Raw genomic sequence first — 21567 nt, 5'->3', positions numbered from 1 at the left:
TTGGGGTCCGGTGTTGGAGGTGGCCCCCAGCCCAGGGTTAGTCCCTGACCACTGATGCCAAGCAGCTGGCTGTGGGTCAAGGGTTGAGGGAACCCTCAGAGGCTGTGTTACCCACCAGACCCTGATCCCATCCTCCCCTCAGGACATAACTCAAACTTGCTAAAAAGGGCTTTCATAAACAACATAAGTCTGAAAACTCGGGCGGGGAGGCCCCTCCAGTCCTGGGGGCTTCAGGAGGCTCTGGGCTGCCTGCCAGCTCCAGGCTGTCCCCAGACTTGGGGGGAGGGGTGGGGAGGCGGTGCTGTTACCCTCCCCTTCCTGCTCGGTTTCCAGCCCAGAGTTTCCTCTGGCCCCGGCCTCCTGGGCTCCCCACCCTGCTCTCCCTTAACCCTTTCCTCGAGGGAAGCAGCAGCACAGGTCCCTGTTCTCCAAGGAGGCCTGGGAGGCGGCTGGGTAGGAGTGAGGAACCGCCAGGTCCGTGAAACCAAGACCCGTTTCCCCCACCCGAATTCCCCTCCTTCCTCTTCCTCTTCCTTCCACTAGGGAAAGGGGAACGTGGAAGGAAATTAACTTTGACCCCGGGATTCTGGCTCCGAGCCCAAAACTTGGGTGGATGGCAGAGTTTTCCAGGACCCTCCCCCCCGCCCCTCTCCTCCTCCCCTCCGCCTCCCTCGCCCCGTTACGCTGCCCAGCCGACTGAGAAGGAGTTCATCCTGGAAGGGCTGGCGGAGTGGTGAAGGGGGAAGGCTGGGGGAGGAGGGGAGGGCGGCGGGAGCCCGACCGGTCCCACCCCCAGCTGCAACCCCTGGCAGGAAGAGATTGTCCCGGGAGCCACCGCCGAAAGGGACGGAGCTCCGGAGGGCGGGCGCCCGAGCGGTGGCGGGTGGGTCCGCGAGCCCCGAGGACCTAGGCCGAGGCGGGGGGCGCGCCTCGGTGAGCGGGGGGCGTGGCCTGGGCTCTTAGGGCGGGGCGGGGGCGCCTCCCGCGCTGGGACCCCGGTGACACTTTGGGCTCCGTCCTTTCAGGGGCGGGCGGGGCAGCCATGCTCCTGTCCGGGGGCGACCCTCCAGCGCAGGAATGGGTCATGGTGCAGACCAAATCCAAGCCCCGGGTGCAGCGGCAGCGGCTGCAAGTGCAGCGCATCTTCAGGGTCAAGCTCAACGCCTTCCAGAGCCGCCCGGACACCCCCTACTTCTGGCTGCAGCTCGAGGGGCCCAGGGAGAACCTGGGCAAGGCCAAGGTAAATAGCTGCTCTCCACCCCCACTCGTCCCTCTCTGCCAGACCTCTCTCCCGCTGCCCTGCCCCCGGGGAGACAGGGGACCCCAGCAGTTAGTTCCTCGACCTGGACTCGGCAGTATGGCGGGCAGGTACCGGGCCATCCTCCTGCCTTTCCAGATTTGCAGCCTTGGTTTCTTCCCTTTGGTTCCTTCTCTTTTCCGCCCCACCCCTCTCTGGCGTGTCACTTCTGCCCCTCAAATGCCTTGAGAGAAGCTCCGCAGGGTGTGTACCCTCATGAGCCTTCCCTGGCCAGGGCCCCAGCACCCACAGCTCCCCTCCTCCCTCTGGGGAGCAACTTAAGGTCCTGCATTTCTATGGACTCTGCAACACACCTCTTTGTTCTCCACCGAGACAGTCCTGTCTCCTTTTAAGTCTCCTGAAATCTGGGGCTGTCCCTTGGAGCCTCTTAGGGTGCAGGGACTGGAGGGCCCCTTAGATATGCTGCTAAAACAGTGCTGGCATTTTACAGATGAGGTATTGGGGATTAGAGAGGGGAAGGGGCTCACCTGAGTGCTCAGGGTCAGGCTGGTGGGGATGATGGGGGCTGGGACCAGAATCCAGAGCTCTGGGTTCCCTGCCCCATACTCTTGATGCCATCGACAGCCTTTTGTAGGGCTCAGGGGTGGGGGTGCAGCTGCTCTGGAAGGCAGCAGCCCTTGGGGATGGGTGGGAATCTGGGAGGAGGGCTGTGGGCTTTCAGGTGAAAGGGCTTGCTGTATGGGGTTGGGCACTACTGTAGATAGGCCAGGTCACAGTGTGCGCCTCTTGTATTCTCCCTGGCTTCTCTCACAAGCTTCTCTTCCACTTGTGCCTCTCAGGTTCTCTTTGACCCCCAATCATGGCCAAGGTCTCCCTCTTCCCTCAGATTCCCTTATCTTATCTTTTCCTGGTAGGAATGCTACTGCCTCCCTCTGCCCCAGACCACCCCAACACACTCTCCTTCCCCAGCTGGGTCTATACCAATATACTAATTGGTGAAGGCCATGGGTGGGGGAGGCCCAGAACACGCTGGCCAGCAGGCAGGCAGGCTGGAAAGTTCCTCCCTCAGCCCCTCTGTTGAGCTGCTGCGTCAGCAGTTTTTCCAATTCTGTCAGAGGTGCTGGGGGAGGGGAGGGGTGTCTGTCCTGAGAATAGATGTGCAGGAGCCCCTGAGATTAAAACTTCTCAGTAGCTGGGATAGGATGGGTTAACAAGAGAAGCCTTTTGGGTTGTTTAGGGTTCTTAATGATTTTGTTAATTTGAAATACAACAGCTCACCATTTTATGGGACTGGTACTTTCTGAGGTGCACAGCTCCTCTGCCCCCTGCTTGAATCCTGGGATCAGCTTCTCCAGGCCTGTCTGCTCCTGCTCCCACTGCCTCCTACAGGATCCCTCCCTTACACTCCAGGCCCTGCTGTTGTAACCTGTCGCTTCCTCAATTCCCTTACCCTATCACTCCTTCTCCTTTGTCTTCCCCTGGGGAAAGGCACTGTTTAAGATGGAAACATAGCATAAGGATACCTGAAGTAACTACCTCCCTTATTTCACAGAATGAGCAGAAAGAAGAAATGGTTGGAGGTTTGGAACAAGAGGATAGGGAAGGTGGGGAGTATAAGGCTTTGTCTCAGGAGTTAAGAGATCTGGCCTTAATTTGCTATCACCAAATTATACGTGACAGAGGGGTATGGTGGGAGAGTTTGAGATTGGCGTTTGCTACCTTCTAACTGGGTGACCTGGGTCAAATCATTTACCCTCTCTTGAGCCTATTTCTCATCTATAAAATAATATATTATCACCCACCTCATGGAGGGGTTGTGAGAGGCAGCTGAAATTACACATGCTTAAGTACTTTTGCAAAATGTGGAGAACTATAGAGTACAGATATCAGTTGTTACCTAGCTGTGTACCTTTGAGCGAGTCCTTTTCCCATTCTGAATTTTGGTCTGTTTGTTTGTAAAGTGAGAAGCTTGGCTAAAATGCTCTCTAAGGTTCAGCGATGTGATACAGGAAAATTTCCCAAGTATAAGGATATCTAGTGTTTTCCATGTGGAGGTGCTGTGGCTCACCCCAATCTAAGCTGTAGGGACACAGAATCATGCACTTTGATAATGGCCAACCGGCAGCAAGGACTCAGTGAGACTAGAGATTGAGGAAGGGGTGAGAATGGGGATGGCTTGTTGGTGAGGGGAGGAAGAGTCAGGATACAGGCTCATCTAGAGAAGGGTCTGGGTGTGTTTATACAATACATGTGGTTGGTCTTCCAGGAAAATCTCTGTAGAATTCAAGAGTGACTTTACATTGTTTTCTTGTGGTGGGATTTAAAAAACAATGAAGACACTGCTGAAATCATATTCCCAAGCAGCAAAAACAAACACTTGGGGAGGCCTGGCTTCTGAGTGAAATCAGCCAGTGGAAAGGGGGGTTCATCTGTCTCTGCTCCACACTTAACTGTGAGCAGTACCATGGAAGTCGGTAATGGCCAGAGGTATGCTGGAGGTGGCTGCTACTGACCCATAGTTAACATTTCAGGAAGTTTGCAAGCCCATGGACTCCCATTGGTAGTTTGAAATCAGTCATGGTGAGAGTATTTACATCACAGGAATTGGTATATGCTACAAATCAGGGCTAATCCCCCAACTGACTGTTAAACACTTACCAGCACACCTAATTGTGTGGTGGGCACCTAACCCTCCTTTTTTTTTAACTTAATTTTTCTTTTATCAAAATAATTCGCAATTTAAAAGTCCAATAATTTTGAAAAAGTTCACAATAGAACACAGCGATTCCCTGCGTTGTTCTTCTCAATTCTCTCTCAAATGCCCTTCCTTGTAGACAATGTTTGCTCCGGCATTTACACATCTCCATATTCCCCCTAAAATTTAAGATAGGATTATCTTTTGATGAATCAATTTGAGATATTTTTTTCTACTTCCTATTATTGTAGGTGAGGATTTAACTTCCTTACATTGCCATCCTCTATTTTTAATATAGTTATTTTTAAATTTTCTGTTAAATCTATATTTAGTATTTGCATCATTATATCTATGCAAATATCATTAACATCTAAACATTGAAATGTATGTACTATGATTATGTTTTCTTTCTTTTTTATTTCACTGAGGTTAAGAACTCCTTGTTTTTCAATGTGCTTGTTTTTCTTTGTACCTATTGCCAAGTCTTAAAACTTTCAGTGGCTTCTCGCTACAATTTTCTATAAGGTCAATCTATCGGTTCAAGGTGTTCTTTCAGTTCCAAATTTTTTCTTGGAGACATCCTTCCTTCTGTCTTATCCAACCTGCAGAGCTGTTATCCTGAGACTTTTGTTTGCTGTCATGCTTGGCCTTTCTTTGCCTTTTGTCTTTGTTAGATGTCTTGTTTCCTGGACCAAATGTCTTTCTCTTTCTTGGGTGGGTGGAGCACATCCACCATTAGCTTCAAGTTATAGAAAGATGGTGCAGTGCTAGAGTGTGCTGATGACTGCTCTCAACCTGCTTGTCTCTTGAGTCCTTTCTAACCTGAACTAGTTGTCCTCTGTGCCTGCTGACAGTCGTCATTCTAGAACAGTGCCTGGCACATGGTAGGTACTCAGTAATGATTTGTTGAAAGGATGAGTAAATTCTGAGATTTCTCTTCATTATCATCCTGGAGGTTGCTTTTGCTTTTTTTCTTATGTTGGTCTCCTTTCTTGGTTTGATGGAAAATACTCTCCAGGAGCTTCTTGAGAAAGGTTTTATAGGAGGTAAAAATGTTGGGATTGTATATCTGAAGGTCACTTGATTGATAGGCTGGTATCAAATTATAAATGGAAAATTATTTCCCTTCAGAAATGTAAAGGCATTACTCCATTGACTTCTTGCTTTTTAGATGTCCGAAGATTTCCGATTCCTGGTCCTTTGTATGTGAGGTTTTGTTTCTCTCTGGAAGTTTGTAGTTTCCCCCGTTCTGAGTTTTCTTAGTGAGACCCCTTTATGTGGCTCTCTCTTCATCCATCATTGGTTACTGTTGTACTCAGTGGGTCCTTCTATCCGGACACTCATGTACTTCAGATTTAGGGCATTTTCTGGAAATGTTTCACTGATGATTTTCTCCCCTATGTTTTCTGTTTTCTCTCTTTCTGGAACTCCTATTCAGACATCGGGTTTTCTGGACTGACTGGTTCACTTCTCTTATTTTTTCTCCTATTTTCCAACTCTGACTTTTTGCTTTGCTTTCTGGAGATTTCCTTAACTTTATCTTCCAACCCTTTTCTTGGGTCTTTCATTTCTGCCATTATATATATATATGTATACACATATATATATGTGTGTATTTATTTAAGTGTGTTTTTCCAGACTCATCAGCTCCAAGTCAAGTAGTTGTTTCAATCTAGTTGTGGAGGGCGCAGCTCACAGTGGCCCATGCGGGGATCGAACTGACAACCTTGTTTAGAGCACCGTGCTCTAATCAACTGAGCCAACTGGCTGCCCCTCTGCCATCATATTTGTAATGTCTAAAAGTCATTTATATTCTCTCTATATTTCCTTTTTAAAAATAGTAGCCTATTCTCGTTCAGTTTGTACAATATTCTCTGTTATCTCTGAGGAGACTAATGATAGGAGGAGACCGTTTGAAGCTTTCTTCTTCCTGACTTTCTCTTCCTTCAAGTCTCTCCCCACCCCTTTTTGTATGTTTTCTATATGTTTGCCTCACATTAGAAGTTTTCTTCATACGTTTGATAATATTGTCATGATTAAGAATGAAGGTCAAAATGCCAATCTGGAGCTGACTGAGTCTTACTGATTTTGAGCTTGGCTATACAGAGGTCTGGGGGTACTGACTATTTGGGAACCTGCTTGGTGGTCTTTGCTCTTGGGCCGGCTGGATTTCTAGAATGTATTTCTCTGTTCTTTATCCTAGAGGGTCAGGGTCTGGCTGCTGAATTTCTGAATGGGAAAAATGAATTTCTCTGAAATCAGCTTTCATGGTAGACATCATTGTTTGGCCCTCCTTCCTTCCTCCATGTTTTTTGTATGGTACTCACACCCTTAAGTATGCTGATATGATAAACCTCTAATCCCAGGACCTGTTTTCAGCTCTGTAGAGAACAAATCTCCAGTGGGTAGGGAGGTCCTTGCCCAGCCTGTTTGTGTGTGGTGGTGGGGGATGGTTGGCCCCTGGATCTTAACTGCTTCTCAAACAACTTTACCTCAGTCCACCTTTCTTTTTATGTTCTCCTTCACTCCCAATTCCAGGGTTTCTTGGTGCTGTCATTTTCTGAGCTTTTGAGTATTCTGCAGTATAATTTTGGGCGGTTCTGGAAAGCTTAAGAGAAGGAAGAATCCTAAGTCAGGTGTTAAATAATAAAGCAACTTGATCAAGTATAGAGCAGTGTTAAACTATTTGATGGTGTTTTTAATTTAACTTACAAGTTGACGAAGAATCTGCGGGACATTGTGCAACATATTTTTATGAATATACCACTCTTTTTCTGTGCTTATTTTGTTCCTGCCTCTTCTGTACTTTTTCTCCTTTTGTTGGAAAAAGTCCTCGATGGGCTTTTAAGCCGGAAAATTGTCCCAGGTATTTTCTGGATGTAAATCCCTGTTGTTTCCTCTCCTCTTCCTCCTCCTCTTTCTTCCCTTTCTTCTTCTCCTCATCTTCCTCCTCCTCCTTCTTCTTTTTTGGCTTGAAAGTATAGACAGTGTCGTGATTAAGACCCCAGACATTGGAGTCAGAGTGGCTGAGTGTCCCAGCCCATTATCTGTGTGACCTTGAACATGTGCCCATCCTTGCTCATCTAAAATAGGGATGATAGTAATTTCCTTACAGGGCTGAGAGAGGAATAAATGAGATAATGTGTGTAAAGAGCCCAGCACAGAGTAAGTGTTCAATAAATATTCAGATTTATTATTTTGAAAATTATTTCAGTTCCTGTATATCTTCTAGTTAAAAAATATTGAATAGTTAATGGTACAATAAATATTTTAAGCTCTTTGCACAAAGAGAAAGAAACCACCCATAATCCTCTCCAGCACATCTCTTCGTGTTTACATATTGTTTCCATGTGGTTAGAATGTGGGGTGCACAGGGGGGGCGAGTTTGTTAAGATCTGTGAGAGGATCCTGCACCTGGTCAGACTCACCCTTGCGAGGCAGTGGGTCCAGCTGAGGTTCTGGGTGGGAGGAGTTGGCTTGGGATCTCAGTCAGGTTTTGAGCTGGTTTGGGACTGATTGGAAAGGGGTTAGAACCGGACCTCAGGCCCTTTGGGGAAAGGGTTGGCAGTCTATATCCTGGGCCAGGTGGAAGAGGTCAACATAGGCCGAAGGTAAGCAGAGGGCCTGGAGTGGTCTTCAGGATGACTGCTGGAGATCCTGAATGGAGCATTTGCTCCCTAATGGAACTGTCAGGGGAGAGCAGGAAGATCATGACTGTTAGCGACACGGGGATATGGAGGAACAGGAGAGTGAACACTGTCAACATTAACTGGCTGATTGAGAGGGAGTGCTCAAACTCCCTTGGAGCTCATGGGAGCATGCTGGTGGAACTCAGCCATCTAATGGAGGAACCTGACCTCTCCCATCCCAGCAACTGCTAAAGACAGAGTGTGTGAGTCCTCGTGTGAACACGAGGACTTGGTCTGCCCAGAAAGCCAGAGGCCTTCCTTCTGGTTCAGCCATTGTGCATATCTGTGGGGTTCCCCTGGATGTGGGCCCAGAGACTTATCTCCTCCTCTGGCCCTTCCGGGCAGCAAAGTTACCATGGTTACGGGTACAGATTGTGCTAGAGACCTTCTGGAGGGAGATTAAGCCAGAATCTCACAAGCTTACCCTATAGTCACTGTGTAGTCAGCCCGAGGAGGTGGAAGAGCTCTGGTTTCAGGGTCCGACAGATGTGGGTTGTGGTCCTGGTCCTGTCACCCTATAGCTGTGTGTCCTTGGGCAAGCTGCATAGCCCTTCTGAGCCTGCAAAATGGGAATAGGCTGTGCCAGGCACTAGGCTAAGCACTTTTTTTGTATTAATTCACTGAAACTCCATAATAAGCTTTTGAGGCTGAACTATTTTCCCCATTTTACAGATGCGGAAATGTAGGTACAGGGAGGATAAATCACTTGCCCCAGGTCACGTAAGTTCCTGGCACCTGGAGGGCGCTCAGCAGGGTCCAATCCCTAGAAATAACTAGCTCTCCCTAGTTATTTCACAATTCTAGAATGCCAGAGTAGGACTGGACCTTAGGAGTATCTTGTTTAACCTGTTACACAAGTGAAGAGGCTGAGGCCCTGAGTAGAAGATAAATTTCCCACAATGAACTTAACCTATTAAGGTCAAGTTGGAAGTAGAACCAGGTCCCGTCATTCCAAACCCAGGTGTTCCCCTTTCCTCTAGGACTCCCCCATTCTGTCAGACTCTCCTGGAAAGGAATGATTGTGAGGAGGCAGGACCAGGGAGAGAGGGACTGGCCAGGGGGAACTCGTTGGCTTGTGGTAGGAAGGGGAGGGCACCTGTTTGGTGAGGGGTGAGCCTTCTGGGTGGGAAGTGGCAGCCAGTGGCCACTCCGTAAAGGGATGACTTCCTTTGTGTTCTCCCACTGTGGCTTCAGGAGTATCTGAAGGGCCTGTGCAGCCCGGAGCTATGGAAGGAGGTTCGCTATCCGCCTGCCCTGCACTGTGCCTTCCTTGGGGCCCAGGGCCTCTTCCTCGACTGCCTCTGCTGGAGCACCCTGGCCTACCTGGTGCCTGGCCCCCCTGGCTCCCTGATGGTGGGCGGGCTGACTGAGTCTTTCATCATGACCCAGAACTGGCTGGAGGAGCTGGTGGGGCGGCTGCGCTGGGGCCCTGCCCCCCTGCTCACCCCCCGGGGAATCTGGGAGGCCGAGGTAACCCGGGCCTTTGGGGCTTTGGTCTGGATCCGTGGTGATCAGTATGCAGGGGACCTGCTGCAGCTGCCCCCAGCGGTCCAGGAGCTGCTGCTGAGCCTGGTGCGGGACGCTGCGGGCAAGGAGGACATCATTGAGTGGCTCAGCCGCATCGGCACCTCCAGCGCCCGCTCTGACCCGGAGGTCATGATCTGCCCTCCCCACCAGCGGAAGGAAGGTCCTGCCATGATGTCCATGGGAGATGGTCCTGGGCCCCTCCTGGAGATGAGGGCCCTCCAGAATGGGAGCACAGAAAATTCAAAGAAATTAACCAGCCTGGGAGCCCCCCCAGGCCAGAATGCACAGCAGGAGACAGCAAACCAGCTGGTACGGTAAGTTCTGGACAATCAGTCTAGCTTCTCTGCCCTCACCCCTGCTCCCCCACCCCAAGGAAGGTGTTTGGAACCTAACTGACCACCTCACCTTTCCAACAAACTTGGTCTTCCTCCAGGGTCGGTTCCAACAACCAAGGTGGTATGGACAGTGCTTGTAAGGAAGGGCCAGTGCCCGGAGCCAGCAACCAGGACTCTGTGAACCACTCACAAACCTTGTCACAGCAGAGGCAGGTCCAGAGGGTGGAAGACAAACTCCCCTTCCCGCCTCCAGTGTCAGCCCTGGGTGTGTGCCCTCCCTGGAAGGCCTGGGCTCCAGGGCCAGCCTTTGGGCCCTTGTGGCCAGGGGCTATTGCTGCAACCTTCTGGAGGATCAATGAACTGCATTCTCTCCACCTGGCCTGGCTGCTGTCCCAGGCGTGCTTCAGTTTCCCCTTCTGGCAGAGGCCGCTGGGCCCCATTCAGTTCAAACTGCCAGGGCAGAGTCCTTTGCCCTTAAACCTGGAGTGGAAGCAGAAGGAACTTGTTCCTTTGCCCAGTGTGGAAAGCCCAGATTGTAGACCAGATGGGGGACCGGGAGGAGAGGCAGCCCTACAGAATTGCCCCAGGCCAGAGACCCCCAAAAAAGTCGTGAGTTTATTGGTTGTCTCAGGGGGCTCGGGTATAAAGGACAAGGCTAGCCCAGGACTTCCTCAGATAGGGCCACCTTTGACCTCTACACACCAACTCCAAGCTGGAAGTGAGCCGGGTGATCAAGGAAGTGTGCAGTGGGATTGTAAGGGCCCAGAAGAGGGGCCCTTTCCAGCACTGCCCAGAGGGCAAGGGGTGCCTACAGCTCAAGGGAAGCTTGTGGCTCAACCGGGGCTAACGGCTCAGTCCGTACCTGACTCTCAAACAGTGCCTGAAACTCTTGAAGTGCCCATGGTTTCAGCAGTGCCCGCAGCTCAAACTCCACCCGCAAACCAAGTGCCGTCTGCAGCCCCCAAAGTGCCTACAACCCAAATGATGCCAGCAGTCCACACAGAATCTGCTGCTCCCAAAGTGCCTTCGGTTCCAGCAAAGCCTGCACCTCAAGTGGTGCCCACAGCTCAGAAGGCAGCCGTGGGTCAACCGGCATCTGCAGCTCACGTGGTGCCTGCAACTCCGAAAACTCCCACAGCTCAGAAAATGCCTGCAGCTAAAACATCATCTGTGGGCCCCAAAACACCCAAAGCTCAAACTGGGCCTGCAGCTAAAACAGGGTCCACAGCTCCCAAAGCATCTGCAGCCCCCAAAGCCTCCAGAGCTCCAAAAATGCCTGCAGCTCAGAAGGCACCCACAGATCCAGGCCCAGCCTTGGATGCAGCCAAACTCCTGAGTGAGGTTCAGCCTCTGTTAAGGGGCAGTGCCTCCTTGAAGGGCCAGGGAGAGGCCAGGAGGCAGAGTTCCCAGTCCAGCGGTACCTTGGCTCCCAGTAGTAAGCACCAACCTCAGGTGGGCGGACTCCTGGGGGCTTGGGAGGGGGCCCCGAGGCAGCCCCCTCGACAACCACAGGCGAACAATACAGTGACCAGCTTCCAGAGGTACCACGAGGCCCTCAATACACCCTTTGAGCTGAACCTGTCGGGGGAACCTGGGAACCACGGGCTGCGGCGAGTGGTCATTGACGGCAGCAGTGTGGCCATGGTGTGAGTAGCCACGGGTCTGGGGGAGGCTGGGCATGCTGGGGGGCTGCGGCAGGGAATCCCTGGGGAGACAGATTGTGGGCATCCCTTCTTGACCTCTGTTTGTGGGTGACATGGGGTTCAAATGGGGAAAAGATGGGAGGGGAAGTGACCCATATTGAGTGGCTACTGCACGGTAGGCAGTGTGCATGGAATCGTCACAGTAACCCTGCAAATGTAGGTTTCTGTTCTTTGACAGAAGCCGAAACAGGCTCATAGAGGTGGCAAATCCTGCCCAAATTCCCAGAGCCAGTAATGGTTCTAACTGGCCTTTGGGTTCAGATCCACTCACTGCCAAGGCCCACTCTCTTTCCGGTGCAGTGTGCTTTCTATAGGATGGCATCAGACAACCCCAGGCCTTTCCAATGCTTAGCCGGAACCCTACTCTTAGTGCAGACCTCTTCTATGAAGCTTTTCCTGACCAACCCTTAGACATCGCCCTCCCTCTATAGCACTTACTGCTGTGTATGCATTAGCATAAATATATGCAAGACCACGGTAGACTAATATCTGTGTTGAGTATACTCCCCGCACACAGTAGGTGGTCAGTGAATGTTTGTTTGCTTCCAGCTCTAACCTGAGCTCTTTGAGTATAGAGGTCGCCTTCTTCCTCCTCTTGCCCTGGGGGCCGCTCGCGCGCGTGCGCGCGCGCGCACACACACACATACACACACACAGTAGATGAGTTTACCCAATAGGTGCTGGAAGGATGGTGGTCTGATGATGGAAGGAAGGGAGAAAGGCATTTTTGGTGTCTGTGGTGCTGATGCTGGTGCCCTGGCATTGCCCACTGTGCTGCCCTGGCTGGCTCTAAGGGAGGTGTGGAGAGGCAGGGCCATTCTATGCCTAGGCAGTTGCTCCTTCACTTCTCGCCAACCCCACAGGCATGGCCTCCAGCACTTCTTCTCCTGCCGTGGCATTGCTATGGCAGTGCAGTATTTCTGGAACCGGGGACACCGAGAGGTCACTGTATTTGTACCCACCTGGCAGCTGAAGAAGAACCGGAGGGTGAGAGGTGAGCTGTGCACTGCCCCCCCGAGCCCCTCCAGCATCACCAAGCTTTTCCTCTCCCTGACGCTCTGTCCCCACTGTGGCCTTTTCCACTTAATCCTTCCTGTGACCATCTCTGTCTTCTGCCTTTCCCCTCCAGAGAGTCACTTTCTGACGAAGCTACATTCCCTCAAGATGCTTTCAATCACCCCCTCCCAGCTTGAGAACGGCAAGAAGATCACCACCTATGATTACAGGTGTGCCAGTCCCCAGGCCTTCTCTCTGTGGGGCTCCGGAGTCTGGACTGGTGTGTCAGGTGGAGTCCTGGCTTGTCCGCTCCAGGAGACGGAGGCAGACATGTTTGAGGGGGTCATGTGAAAGAAGATGACGCATAGCCCTCTGTAGGCAAAGAGAAGGACACAGCGAGGAGACGGCTCCAAGCTCAGCTCTACTAGAGCCAATGGGCATTCCTGACTTTGGGACTTTGCAACTTCATTTCCCTTAGTTAACAGACTTTCTTTCCCCATGACGTATGGGCCAAGACCCACTGCTTTGGATAGGATTGGCCAGGTGACTCTTGGTGCTTCGGTGCTTCGAGTGAGCTGCTTCCCTAAACAGATGGTTTTGGGTGACAGTTTGGGTTGAAGTTCATGTCTCAAGGAGCTGCTTCAGTCTTTCTCTTCCCCATCCCTGGTACTGGGAGGAGGTATATGCGCAGCTCTGGCTGGGTTCTGCAAATGGTTAGACTGGCCCCATTTCCTAGCTAAAGCCTGAATGCCTCCCTACTTGTCAATCCTAAGCACCCAGTCCCCAACATGACTGCACAACCACTGTGCACGGGGTGGTTGTGATGCTGCCTTTTTGGGGCAGAGAAGGCCCTGCTGTACTCTCCTGGGTTAGACACAGGTCTTGGCTCCACTTAGGCACCTACCATGCCGGGCAGGAAGATGTCTTCCTCACCACTATTCCCCAAACCTGGCCCCCACTCAGCCTTCAGGCCTGGGAAGGGGTGGGCAGGGCAGCTCAGGCATCTTTCCTTCAAGATCAAGCCCACTGGGTGAGGTGTTTTAAGTTCCTGTAGGTTCCTTCCTGTGTTGGAAGATGGCTTTTCTGCAGATGGCCCCCTCTGCTGGACACTAGTGGAATAGCAGGCTTGGGGCCGCCTGAATGGCCGTCTTCAGGGAATGCTAAGTGGGTGGCCTTTGCTTTCTTTCCTGGTCACAGTCCTCTTTCCAGTAGAGGTGATCCTTGGAAAATGGGTTTGTTTATTCAGGTGTGTGTTTTTATATGCGTTTTATATGTGTATACATGTGTACATATAGTATATGTATGATTGTGTGTCTCAGCATGTACATGAATGATGTGTGAAGAGTAATAACGGAAAATTTGTGTGTGGGCTGTGTAGCAGGCACTGAGTGTGCTGTCATTCAGTTTAATTCTCACAGCAATATAGGTAGGTGTTTTACGTTTTACAGATGTGCACACTGAAGCAGTAGAAATTCATGTGTGGGTGTGGACAAGTCTGTGGGATTGTGTGTGTGCGTGTGGATGTGAACGCCTACGTGTAAAATAAGGGTCTGTGTTTGTATAGACAGTCGGGGGGTGTGCAGCCCAGTTTAGCCTCCCAGGTACTAGTGGTGATCCCAGATGGCTGCATAGACGAGGGGATGGGCTCCTGAGCCCCGGCTTCCTGACTACAAAGAGCAGTTTTTGTCCAATATGCCTCAATGTGAAACTACAAGTTCATTTTCCTGGAGCACTGGGGAAAGGAGGGTCTGCTTATTGGGTCATTAGTGACTCCCTGTCTCCTTGCAGGTTCATGGTAAAGCTGGCAGAAGAGACGGATGGCATCATCGTCACCAATGAGCAGCTCCACATTCTAATGAATAATTCCAAGAAACTGATGGTCAAAGATCGGTGAGGCAGCTCAGAGGGGGTTAGGCTGTTCCTTCCCCTTGGATGTCAGACAGCCTCTGGCAGGGGGGTGTTGGGGCAGGGAGAGGGGCCTTGGGGCAGTGCCCACCAGCACCTGCTGGGTCTCTCCTCCGTGGAGATGCCCGGGCAGCAATGGGGTGTGGGTGAGTCAAGGGCTCCTCTGTGACTGTGCCTCTTCTCTCTCGGGTCCAGCCTGCTGCCCTTCACCTTTGCGGGGAATCTCTTCATGGTGCCTGACGACCCCCTGGGCCGTGATGGCCCTACTTTGGACGAGTTTCTGAGGAAGCCAAATAGGTAATGGGCCTCTCCTGCCTCCTTGCCCCTCCTGGGACTGACCAGAAACTTCCCCTAAGTGCTAGCTAGCATTTGTCTAGTGCTTAATAGTGAGCAGAATGATTGAACTTTTTTTACGTCTTTACACTTCTACCACTTATTTATACATCTATAAACCACTTACAGTGTGGTTTTGTAGTTTTTCAATTTTTCACAGATGCTTTAATACTGTATATATCCTTCCATAATTGGTACTCAACTTTTTATTGTTTTTTTCCAGATGTTAATTCAAATGGCTCTCTTTAATGACCGTGTGATATTCCATTACATGAGTACTCAACAGTTATCAGACCTCTTGTGGAGGGCCATTGATGATTTCAGGGTTATACTATTGGAACAAGGCAGTCAACAGCCTTATTCTTGTTTCATTGTGTACAAGGACAGCTGTTTCTAGATTATATGCCAAGGAGAATTTTTTCCACATTTATTATCCCCTTTGGTCTTCACACCTTGAGTTAGAAATACCTGACCACTGTCTTCATTCTACAGATGAGGAATCAGAGACTCAAGTACTTTCCCAAGGTCACTTTGCTGGTGTCCGCAGGACTGGTTTGCAGTAACTCAGATCCTTTGGCCTCTGCCTCCTCTGAGCCACCTTATTCCCCATCTCCCAGTTCCCTGAGCCCACCAGGGGACTGTGGTGTACCTTCTGGACAGGATGCTGCTTCCTGGGCCAGGTCTCCCTAGTGCCATTTTCCTGGTTTGGAAAAGAAGTGATGTAGAGGAGGTTTGTCTGCTGTGTCCTCCCGAGTCCCTTGTCAGGCCTCTTTCCCTCTCTTGAACTCTCCCTGCCTTGCTCATCCTGGGGTCAGGTTGGGAGCATTAGTCATCTAATAATTCTTATCAAATGTTGGCTTGAAACTGGTTGAAAATATCCCTTGGTCAATGAGATTTTGATTGGACAAGCCTTCAAAGCACAGCGGAGTCTCTAATATTGAGGTTCTGTGTATAGAGGAAGCATGTGAGGGCACGGTCCTGACTGATGCTCCACCATGTCAGAGGCTGGCACTTGGCCCAGCCTCAGGGGTGCTGAGCAATGGGGTGGGGTTCTGCAGGATTTCCACAGGGGTGATTTTCCCCTTGGATGACCTTTCATGTGGGCTGTCCCCTTCCCTCCTCCATCGGACCCCTCCACTCCGCTGTTCTGGTGCAGGTTGGACACTGACATTGGCAACTTCCTGAAGGTGTGGAAGACTCTTCCTCCCAGCTCGGCCAGCATCTCTGAACTGAATGATGCCACTGACCCAGGGCCCTTGGAGAGTCCTCAGAAAGTAGAAGTCAGGGAGGAGAAGGAGGAGAGACAGGATGGAGAGCCAATGGAGAGGCTGGATGAGGAGCAGAGGGAGGGGCAGGGCGTACAGAGGCCAGCCGAGGAAGAGGACCTGGACTCCTCACTGGTGTCGGTGTTCAGGGCCGAGTGCCCTTCCCTGTCAGAGGAAATCCTCCGGTGCCTCAGCCTCCAGGACCCCCCGGATGGGGCCCTGGACATCGATCTCCTACCAGCAGTGGCTTCTCCCTCCCTGGGCATCCCCTGGGATGGGAAGGCTCCCTGCCAGCAGATTCTTACCCACCTGGCCCAGATGGTCATCCCCAGCAACTTCACTGCACTCTCCTTCTTTGTGGGGTTCATGGACTCCCACCAGGATGTCATCCCCGACTATGAAGCCCTTGTGGGCCCCTTACATAGCCTCCTTAAGCAGAAGCCAGACTGGCAGTGGGACCAGGAGCACGAGAAGGCCTTTTTGTCCCTGAAGCGAGCCCTAGTATCTGCCCTCTGCCTGACAGCCCCCAACTCCCAGCTGCCCTTCCGTCTGGAGGTGACGGTGAGCCAAGTGGCCCTGACGGCCATTGTCTACCAGGAGCACTCAGGGAGGAAGCACCCCATTGCTTATACCTCGAAACCCCTCCTCCCCGATGAGGAGAGCGAGGGCCCCCAGTCGGGAGGAGACAGCCCCTATGCTGTGGCCTGGGCCCTCAAGCATTTTTCCCGCTGCATTGGAGACACCCCAGTGGTCCTGGACCTTTCCTATGCTGCCCGGACCACTGTGGACCCTGAGGCACGAGAGGGCCGAAGGGTTTCCAAAGCATGGTTGATCCGGTGGTCCCTCTTGGTACAGGATAGAGGCAAGAGGGCTCTGGAATTGACACTTCTCCAGGGCCTGCTGGGGGAAAACCGACTGCTGACGCCTGCATCCTCCATGCCTCGTTTCTTCCAGGTTCTGCCTCCTTTTTCCGACCTGTCTACTTTTGTCTGCATTCACATGTCGGGCTATTGCTTTTACCGTGAGGATGAGTGGTGTGCTGGCTTTGGTCTCTATGTCCTGTCTCCCACCAGCCCCCCTGTCTCCCTTTCCTTCTCTTGCTCTCCTTACACACCAACTTATGCCCACCTGGCTGCTGTGGCCTGCGGCCTGGAGCGCTTTGGCCAGTCCCACCTCCCGGTGGTTTTCCTAACGCACTGCAACTGGGTCTTCAGCCTCCTCTGGGAGCTCCTGCCTCTGTGGAAGGCTCGGGGCTTCTTGTCCTCTGATGGGGCCCCACTACCTCACCCGAGCCTGCTCTCCTACATCATATCCCTCACCTCTGGCCTCTCATCTCTTCCATTTATCTACCGAACCTCCTACCGTGGCTCCCTGTTTGCTGTGACAGTGGATACCCTGGCCAAGCAGGGTGCACAGGGGGGTGGGCAGTGGTGGAATTTGCCAACGGATGTGCCAGTCCCCGTAGTGTCTCCCCATACCATGGGCAAGAGACCCGACTTGCTGGCATTACAGCTAAGCGACAGCACTCTGGCGGATATCATTGCCAAGCTGCAGGCTGGGCAGAAATTGTCCGGCTCCTCACCCTTCAGTTCTGCCTTTAACTCTCTCAGCCTGGACAAGGATAGCGGCCTCCTTCTGTTTAAGGGAGAGAAGAAGCCCAAGGTCTGGGTAGTCCCGAGACAACTCCGGAGGGATCTGATTTTCTCTGTGCATGACCTCCCCGTTGGGGCCCACCAGAGGCCTGAGGAAACCTATAAGAAATTGCGGTTGCTGGGCTGGTGGCCTGGGATGCAGGAGCATGTGAGAGATTACTGCAGGAGCTGCTTATTCTGCATCCCCCGAAATCTCCTCGGCAGTGAGTTGAAGGTTATCGAGTCCCTGTGGCCCCTCAGGTCGACCGCCCCCTGGTCGAACCTGCAGATCGAGGTGGTGGGTCCCGTCACCATAAGTGAGGAGGGCCACAAGCATGTGTTGATTGTGGCTGACCCCAATACCAGGTGGGTAGAGGCGTTCCCACTGAAGCCCTACACGCATACAGCTGTGGCCCAGGTGCTACTTCAGCATGTGTTTGCAAGGTGGGGTGTTCCCGTGAGGCTGGAGGCCGCCCAGGGCCCCCAGTTTGCCCGGCATGTCTTGGTGAGCTGTGGGTTGGCCCTGGGAGCCCAGACGGCCTCCCTGAGTAGGGACCTCCAGTTTCCCTGCCTGACAAGCTCAGGGGCCTACTGGGAATTCAAGAGGGCCCTCAAGGAGTTCATCTTCCTGCATGGTAAGAGGTGGGCGGCTTCCCTGCCCTTGCTGCACCTGGCCTTCAGGGCCTCGGCCACCCAAGCCACGCCATTCCAAATCCTGACAGGGGGTGAGGTGAGACTGACCGAGCCCCTGTGGTGGGAGATGAGCAGTGCAAATATCGAAGGGCTCAAGATGGATGTCTTCCTGCTGCAACTGATGCGGGAGCTGCTGGAGCTGCACTGGAGGGTGGCTGACAAGGCCAGTGAAAAGGCGGAGAATAGGCGTTTCAAGCGGGAGAACCAGGAGAAGGAGTGGAACGTGGGGGACCAGGTCCTCTTGCTGTCTCTCCCCAGGAACGGCAGCAGTGCCAAATGGGTGGGCCCCTTCTATATTGGGGACCGCCTGAGCCTGTCTCTCTACAGGGTCTGGGGCTTCCCAACTCCAGAGAAGCTCGGGTGCATCTACCCCAGCAGTCTGATGAAGTCCTTTGCCAAGACTGGCACCCCCCTGTCCTTCAAGGTCTTGGAGCAGTGAGCTGGAGCAGTGGGGGAGCCCTGCCCCCAGGGTCCTGGTCCACTGGTGCTAGGCCTCTCAAAGCCCCTGGGATCCTCCGTTGTGCCTTTCATAGAGAAGTTACTTCATAAAGCTTTGCTGAATTGCCTTGAACTGGGGACCAGCATCCCTATGGAAACGTCCCCAATTTTGGGTATTGGGAGAATCTGCCAAAGGCTGTCAGCTATGGGCCTTTCGCAGTTTCGCCTGGGGAGTGCGAAATCCCCTTACTGAGGTAGGCCAGGCTCAATGTCTTTTTCCCCAGTATACCCTTCACCCCATCACACACGTGCATGTGTATGCACACAAACACGCACACACATACCCAGAATCTGACTCCTGGCTACCTACCCATGAAACTGTGGCTCGGGACTTCAGAACCAGAACCACACTCGCTTCGCCAACAGAAACCTCCGATGTAGACTCCTTTCCCCCGACCTGTTCATTTGGGGACCCTTTGCCCTTGAAGTTGTCACAGCTGACACAAACATGCAGGCTGTGGAGTGGCAGCCTGTTCCCAGTCTCATGTTCAGCTGTTTTAGACCAGGCTAGGCCTGCCTAGCTGTCAAGGGAGAGCTGGCAGCCCTCGGCCCTGAGGCTCAGAGCCGGGGTGGGAGGATGGCCAGCGACAAATGAGTGTCCCGCTTGTCAGCAAGGAAAAGCAAGGGGGAGACTGAGTCAGCCTACCTCATTTGACTCCAGCCAATGGAGACAACCCTGACCCCTGCTGCGATGATACCAACCCCACAGGAATCAAGGATCTTGATGCCAAATGTGGCATCTCTACCTGAAGAGCTGCTTCAACTAGACCAAGGGGCCCAGGCCTCTGTTTCAAGGGGGGAGGGTGTCTGAAATGGGCAGTCTGGCACATGGTGAGGTGTTGGCATGTCTCTACCTCCCTACCCCACCCCAAAGCCCACAACCCTCTCCTCCCGCCTCCAAGACGCCCTGCATCCCCATTTCCTACATAGTGTGTGACTGCTGTGGTTGGATCACCTCCCATCCCCTGGACCTGCCTTCTGTGTAGAGCAAAACTTGGGCGCCCTCAGGGCACTCTGCAACGATCACTCTTGCAGCAAGAGAGTTCTCAGGTGTGTGTGCTTATATTCACCCTCACCCTCTGAATTGCTGCTGCCACAGACAGAGTGAGCTCCAGTGAAGGCCAGCACCGTATCCCTCTGGCTGGGCCTGTGAGTAGTTTTATTTCTCTAAAGCTGAGCCAGTCTCCTGGCCTAGCTCAGGTTGCCAACACACTTGGCATTGCTAAAGCCAGAATAGAACCTGCCATAGAGTTGAATTTGCTTGTTTTACAGCCAAGGAAAGGTCCAGAGAGGGGAAGTGACTTGCCCAAGGTCACAGCTAGCTCGTGGCTGAGCTGGGACCAGGATTAAGCTTCTTGAATCTCAGTTCACCATAGACAGGGCTCTGGTGACAGGTTCAATTGAGAGAATCCCTCAAAATCCTATACCCATATTCCCTCCAATTCCCCATCTCCCATATCTTGTAGACAAACTACTAGAGGTTGCCCTTAAACTATTCCCAGCTGTTAGTTCTGTCCAGGAAAGAATGATTGGGTGACATGAGAAAGTGAAAGCTGAGCTGTGGGATTTATAGCAGAACCTTCTCTCCTCCTCTCCCTACTCCCCTCCCCACTTCTCTTCCTCCTCCTCCTCCCTCTAATGGTATGGCCAACCTCATTCTTCCTCCCAGTGCTGTACCCATTCTCCCTGTTAACCACATTTATGAGCTTATACCTTTTTCCATGACTTTTAGTTTTCATTTGATTCATCAATAAACAGATCAAAACAGAGCCAAGGTCCAATTCTTTTTTAGATTCAATTATGGGAATGAGGAGGGTGGGGGGCCACCGTGGGGTATGACTGCTACATGTTTCCCAGGCTGACTTGCAGATTTGAAGACCTGGATGGCACCTTTTCTACTTCACCTGACCCTAGCTCTTATTTTACAGATGAGCCTGGCAACCAGGTAGTGATGTGCAAGCCCCAGGACCCATGGCTGGTTCGTGGTAGGGCTGGGAGGAGAGCCCAGGCTGTGGCTTCCACGCGAGTGCTCTTCCCAGTCTCTTTCTCTCTCTCTCTCTCTCTCTCTCTCTCTCTCTCTCTCTCTCTCTCTCTTTTCTTTTTTTTTTTAAAGATTTTTCTATTGGGGAAGGGGAACAGGACTTTATTGGGGAACAGTGTGTACTTCTAGGCCTTTTTTTTTTCTAAGTCAAGTTGTCCTTTCTATCGTAGTTGTGGAGGGCACAGCTCAGCTACAGGTCCAGTTGCCGTTGTTAGTTGCAGGGGGCGGTGCCCACCATCCCTTGTGGGAATCGAACCGGCAACCTTGTGGTTGAGAGCCCACTGGCCCACGTGGGAATCGAACTAGCAGCCTTTGACGTTAGGAGCAAAAAGCTCCAACCACCTGAGCCCCTGGGCCGCCCCCGCCTCCCCAGTTTATTTCTTGAAAATGGGTAGGGTGGGAAGATGAATGAAGGCTGACGTAAGAACATGGCATCAGAACTGAATCAGTAGTATGGGAAACAAGCTAGCACTGTGTTTGAATACTGACTCTGTATCTGCTAGCTATGTGACCTGTTTCCTGAGGCCTCAGTTTCCCCATCTGTCAAATGCAGGGTAACAATTCCTAAATTATAGGTGGTTCGAAGAATGTATGAAATGATCTGTGCGAACAGGCTACTGTGGCGCTGGGTACGGAGTGAGCATTTATCACTACATAGGCTGCATGTTTGTGCTCCCCCAAATTCATGTATTGAAATCCTTACCTCTAGTGGGATGGTATTAGGAAGTGGGGCCTTTGGGAGGTAATCAGGTTTAGATAAGGTCGTGAGGGTGGAGCCCCCATGATGGGATCAAGTTCCTTAAACGAAGAGAGGGAAACCAGAGCTTGCTCTCACTACCCACCGCGTGAGGACACAATGAGAAGATGGCCATCTGCACATGAGGAAATGGGCTCTCACCAGGCACTTGATTTGCTGGCACCTTGATCTTGAATGTCCAGCTTCCAGAACTGTGAGAAATAAATTTCTGTGGTTCAAATCACATAGTCTATGGTGTTTT

The 21567-nt window shown here is 52.0% G+C and overlaps 1 protein-coding gene across 1 annotated transcript; it reads left to right on the top strand.

The window, feature by feature from the left end:
* The first annotated feature begins 1056 nt into the window (after positions 1-1056).
* On the top strand, positions 1057-20300 carry NYNRIN (NYN domain and retroviral integrase containing). Its single transcript, XM_081047525.1, has 8 exons — positions 1057-1240; positions 8837-9483; positions 9603-11150; positions 12071-12201; positions 12337-12433; positions 13992-14093; positions 14304-14405; positions 15598-20300. The coding sequence occupies exons 1-8, from the start codon at positions 1085-1087 to the stop codon at positions 18467-18469; spliced, it is 5655 nt and encodes a 1884-aa protein (XP_080903651.1). The 5' UTR covers positions 1057-1084; the 3' UTR covers positions 18470-20300.
* Positions 20301-21567: the final 1267 nt, after the last annotated feature.

Source organism: Rhinolophus hipposideros, assembly GCF_964194185.1.
Source record: "Rhinolophus hipposideros genome assembly, chromosome: 5".
NCBI lineage: Eukaryota > Metazoa > Chordata > Mammalia > Chiroptera > Rhinolophidae > Rhinolophus > Rhinolophus hipposideros.
Note: the sequence above shows the minus strand (reverse complement) of the source record. Positions and strands in the feature narration are given on the sequence as shown.

Excerpts from the sequence above, each read along its gene's own strand:
- NYNRIN (XM_081047525.1), top strand. The coding sequence starts at position 1,085 with ATGGTGCAGACCAAATCCAAGCCCCGGGTGCAGCGGCAGCGGCTGCAA. Across the intron at positions 9,484-9,602 it reads ACAGCAAACCAGCTGGTACG|GGTCGGTTCCAACAACCAAG; the intron begins GTAAGTTCTGGA and ends GTCTTCCTCCAG. Across the intron at positions 11,151-12,070 it reads GGCAGCAGTGTGGCCATGGT|GCATGGCCTCCAGCACTTCT; the intron begins GTGAGTAGCCAC and ends CCAACCCCACAG.